The 4,714-nt window shown below is 35.0% G+C and overlaps 1 protein-coding gene across 1 annotated transcript; it reads right to left on the bottom strand.

Moving 5' to 3' along the window:
* Positions 1-446: 446 nt before the first annotated feature.
* On the bottom strand, positions 447-4,411 carry LOC121325908 (homeobox protein vent1-like). Its single transcript, XM_041268985.1, has 4 exons — positions 4,400-4,411; positions 1,421-1,835; positions 1,093-1,325; positions 447-734 (listed from the first exon to the last, which is right to left on the bottom strand). The coding sequence occupies exons 1-4, from the start codon at positions 4,409-4,411 to the stop codon at positions 447-449; spliced, it is 948 nt and encodes a 315-aa protein (XP_041124919.1).
* Positions 4,412-4,714: the final 303 nt, after the last annotated feature.

Here is a 4,714-nt window from a genome sequence, read left to right as displayed (position 1 = left end):
ATATCTTACACTGATATGTAAGATTATATTGTTTAAACAGTAAATTTACTATATATTGTATACAGTGTACTGTGTACTGTATATTCTTACTTATAAACAGCTCAGTTACAATCCACACAGTGGAATATGGAATATAGTCCTTGGAAATACACACTATCACTATCATATTTGCAATATAATCAGATTGAAAGTAATGCAGGAAGAAACTCTATATATAAGCTTTTCTACCTGCATTACTTTTAAAACATAAATATTCTTCAAAAATAGAAAATAAAATACATATACAATATGCATTAATAAACATACCCCAAAAGCACATATACAACTATAGCATTAATATCTGCTTTCATTAATAGAGCCTTTATCACAAGCTTTTAAAAATGAAAGCAAGTGCATACATAAGAAGTATGAGACTGCCTGAACTTAAGAGATCTAGAGTGTAGTCCTTAATAATATTGTGAAGCCGGCAGCAGAGGGTGGATTGGTGGCTGAGGGAATGCTATTTGTTGCAAAGACACCTGCTGGATAAGAGATGGGTAGAGATAGTGTGCTGCCAGGTTTTCTGCGGTGTCAATTGGAACTGCAATCTGCTGCGCAGGGTAGTTGAAGTGCTGGAGAGAAGACGTGGGCGGATACATCATCTGAGGCATTAGAGCAGGATTCAAGAAGTCTGGACGCAGATCTTGCACCTCACGCTTTAGTTTCATTCTTCGGTTCTGGAACCACGTTTTCACCTGAAACAAAATTGACTTTTTATTAGACTTTCGTTCCACCTTTTTTTATGTTTGTGAGGGATAGTATAAAACTAAGTCGTATAGTGCGATATTTTTTAAACCGTCTACTTCATTCTTTAATGAACTCCAAGGGTTTTTAGGAGAAAAAAACATGTTCATGTTACAAAATGAAAAACAAAACACGTGGAGATGGTTAAAAGAACTTGATATATAACGTAATTATTTGCATCTAGTTTTGTAAAATGAATTTGATGTTTAACCTCTCTCAAAATCTAAGTTACAAAGACGGGAGTTGACGCTTTGAAAATATGCCCCTTCTTGTTTTATGAACTGTGAAAACAATCAATGTTTTTCCTACCTGAGTTTCAGAAAGATGTAGTTTTGCTGCCACTTTCAGTCTCTCGGAAGCACCCAAATACTTGTTCTTATTGAAAGTGTTCTCCAGTTTGTACATCTGATCTGATGTAAATTTCGTTCGCATTCTTCGATGAGCACAGAAATAACCTTTACCGTCTTCTCCCACTACAGAGGCGGCTTCTGATTGAACAGTTTCGCTTTCATAACCAGATGACTCTCCGCTACTTTCTGAAACTAAAACAAAAACATACATATGTACGTTATTATACAGCATTAAAATACATTAACACACAGACGATAATCCAAGGATAAACAAAACAGTTACTTACGTGTTGGAGAACACGAGTGGAGCAGACGGGAAGGTGAAGGCGAATCAATTATTTTCTCCTCGATATATTTCTTCAAACAGTTCTTCATATTATTTGCTTTTGGTTGTAGAGACTCTTTGCAGAATGCTGTTGGTGGACGAGGCTGAGTCACGCAAGGCACATGAGGTTTGAAAGTTGTTGCCATTTTTTCTTCTGCACTCTCCTTCCCTGTCGATGTGGAGTGATAGCTTTGGGAGAGCCACTCAATTGAATACGACTTTGTCATTTTGTGGTGGTCCTGGTAAAGAAGTCTGCGCTTTGGATTAATCCAGGTGCTACTGAAAGGCTTCTGCAACAGCAGCTGTTTATAAAGACCCTCGCTGTTAGAAATTTGCATGTGCAAAAGAGCATCAAAGTGGGACAGCAAACGAGGTATCTGCAAATAATTAAGGATAAACGGGTGTCAGTGTAAAGTTTTCACAGGTCCAGTAAATGTGTTAAGGCTTGGCGCCACCGTGTCTGTTAGAACACAAAGAAATGTGATATTGTATGTTAAACTAGTCTCTTGGTAAATGTTATCATGCTTGCTGTGTTTAAACTGTTCTAAATGAAACAAAAACAAGCACATGTTAATACAACTTAATTAAAACCTAGGATCGAATCAGATCCTAAAATTAGTATCGGTGTAGGTTTAAATGGTTCCTTAAAGGGTATTTCGTTGAAAGTATATTTTCTATTTAATTTCCATAGAAAGTAGTGTTCACTATATTATAGTTGTTCAGAAAAATAAACGCCTTACCCATGTTTTAGTTAGACTGTATTCCCCAAAATTAAATATTAGAGAAAGGGAGAATATGAAATGATAAATATTTTTTTACATATGCGGTTGGTTCAATTACCTTAGAATATGTCAATCAAACACAATAACTTTCTTTTTTTTAATTTTTTTTTACACCGATCACGTATTCTATATGTACACGATTATTTAACATAATATAATGTTTAACAGAAATATGCTACAAGTAAAACAGCATTCCATACCAACACACAACTTCGTGTAAGTAAGTAAATCATTTCTGATTTGCAAGTTGATGTATTTTTTAAATACAATAAAAATGCATTACAAAACATTTGTGAAGTCAGTAGGGTTAGCAGGTGATTAATTTTAACTGGGCCTCTGTTGCACAAGGTGAGAAACCCTTATGTGGTTCTCTTTGAATCCAGTCAGTATGAGGAGGTTCTGGGGAAGTAATGTAGAGACGATAGACTTCTGGCGCCTGCTAGTCCCTGCTAGCTTAATGGAAGATCAAAACACAGGCCAACTTATGCTGGGACCAAATAAAAACTTTGACAACTCGCTAATCGCACATAACAAAACTGTATTTAATAGCGTTTTCTTTTTCTGGGTAGAAGAAATAAGACACTTAAAAAAAAAAAAAAAAAAAAAAAAAAAAAACGCTATTAAATACAGTTTTGTTAACTGCGATTAGTGGGTTGTCAAAGTTTTTATTTGGCCCCAGCCTTAGGGAAACGATTGAGAACACTATAACTGGTGCTTTTAGTCTGTTGTGATGTGTTGTAAAACTGTATTTATTTAATCAAAATATACTTTAAAAAGTAATTAAATAATTCGATTTGACTCATAAATCAAATTGAAAACTTTAAGGGACATTACTAAGGGTTTTAAATACATTTTCTATTAACTGTACCACTGGCTCCTACTTTTTTGTGGTGAGAATCATATTGGTCTTCAATTTGAATTAAGTGGAGTAGACCCTACCAGTTCATTTATAGCGTTGTCTATAAATTGAATAATTAAAAATCCATATAAGGATCGACCGGTCTTAATATCTGTCTTTTAAATTGAATAAATACGGCCATATATTTCAATATTACTGAATGCTCACATTACTTAATCAGATGTATATTTGTTAAATACACACGCTGGCCACTATCAAAAATGCACAAATATAAGAATATGATCATTTTACAGTATTCAAGAGGGAGAAATAACTAGAACGAGTTTTATTCCTCTAGGAAAAACTTTGTTGTTGTTATTATTATTATTATTTTCCGACTTTGTCCTTGCCTCAAAATATATGGCCCACTTCGGACATTTATTTTACATTACAAGTAACCACATAACAATGGCCAAAGGTTTTGCATTACCCTAGAATTAAGTGACTGTGCTTCGTCCAATGAAATCTGCTGAATAAAGTTGTTTTAACATATTGAAATACATGCCGCTTTGTAGTTTTCCATACTCAATAAACACAAAAAAAAATGAAAAACGTGATATACTGTACCATTATGACTTCCGGTAGACTTTTGCGATATCAGATTGTAGTTTCTTTGATTGCATGATGTTAAATAAAATATGTTCATAGGTTTAATAAAAAACAAACAAACAAACAAAAAACAACAAACATGTCTCATTGCTAAGATTCTAGGTAATGCAAAACTGGCCATGGCTGTACAGTTAAAACAATCATCTCTTATCCAGTTACTGATCACAATTCCTCTGAATGGAATACTTTTAGACAGGTTAGCTGTTTCTTTTTACATAGACTCGTTTCAATGTCCTAGATATACAGACACTGATGTCTTAATAGCTCCTGTATTTTATCACGTTTCCTTATCGCTTCATAGTGTTTGAAGACGAAAGTCCGTGTATATTAAATAAGGTTCTGTGGGGGGTATCATGGCGCCATTGGAGCACCTATCTTAATGAATCTGAAGTCTTTCAATCTAATTTGGACCACCAGTGAATTGCCGGTCGTTTTTGCTATTTTAGAGTTTCCATAGACTGTCAGACACAACAAACGTTTGGTCTGTAGGCATCCAGTAATACAAGTCGAGTATTACACACACACACACACACACACACACACACACACACACACACACACACACACACACACACACACGTGTGTGTGTGTGTGTGTGTGTGTGTGTGTGTGTGTGTGTGTGTATATATATATACCACACACACATACATACCTTGTCATCCATCATTGGACAAATCATATAAAATAACATTTAAGAAAGTCAGATGAAGAAAACCTAGAACCCAATACATCTTATAACATGTGGAAATTGGGAGTTAACAACTGCCTGTCTGCACTTCTGCGCCAGAAACGCCCATTGATAACTCACAGAACGGCTGATTAACATTGCAGTGGACATTACAATAAAGTGAATAATGTCTCTGATGGCATCCATGCTGTGCACGAACCAGCCAACCATCAGGCATTCCAATCCATTAACCTTGATTGTCTACAACTGCCTACAATTACTTTGCTAATTATTTCATAT

This window comes from Polyodon spathula, chromosome 13 (assembly GCF_017654505.1).
Source record: "Polyodon spathula isolate WHYD16114869_AA chromosome 13, ASM1765450v1, whole genome shotgun sequence".
Classification (NCBI taxonomy): domain Eukaryota; kingdom Metazoa; phylum Chordata; class Actinopteri; order Acipenseriformes; family Polyodontidae; genus Polyodon; species Polyodon spathula.
Note: the sequence above shows the minus strand (reverse complement) of the source record. Positions and strands in the feature narration are given on the sequence as shown.

Excerpts from the sequence above, each read along its gene's own strand:
- LOC121325908 (XM_041268985.1), bottom strand. Across the intron at positions 1,326-1,420 it reads CCACTCGTGTTCTCCAACAC|TTTCAGAAAGTAGCGGAGAG; the intron begins GTAAGTAACTGT and ends TTTTTGTTTTAG. Across the intron at positions 735-1,092 it reads TACATCTTTCTGAAACTCAG|GTGAAAACGTGGTTCCAGAA; the intron begins GTAGGAAAAACA and ends ATTTTGTTTCAG.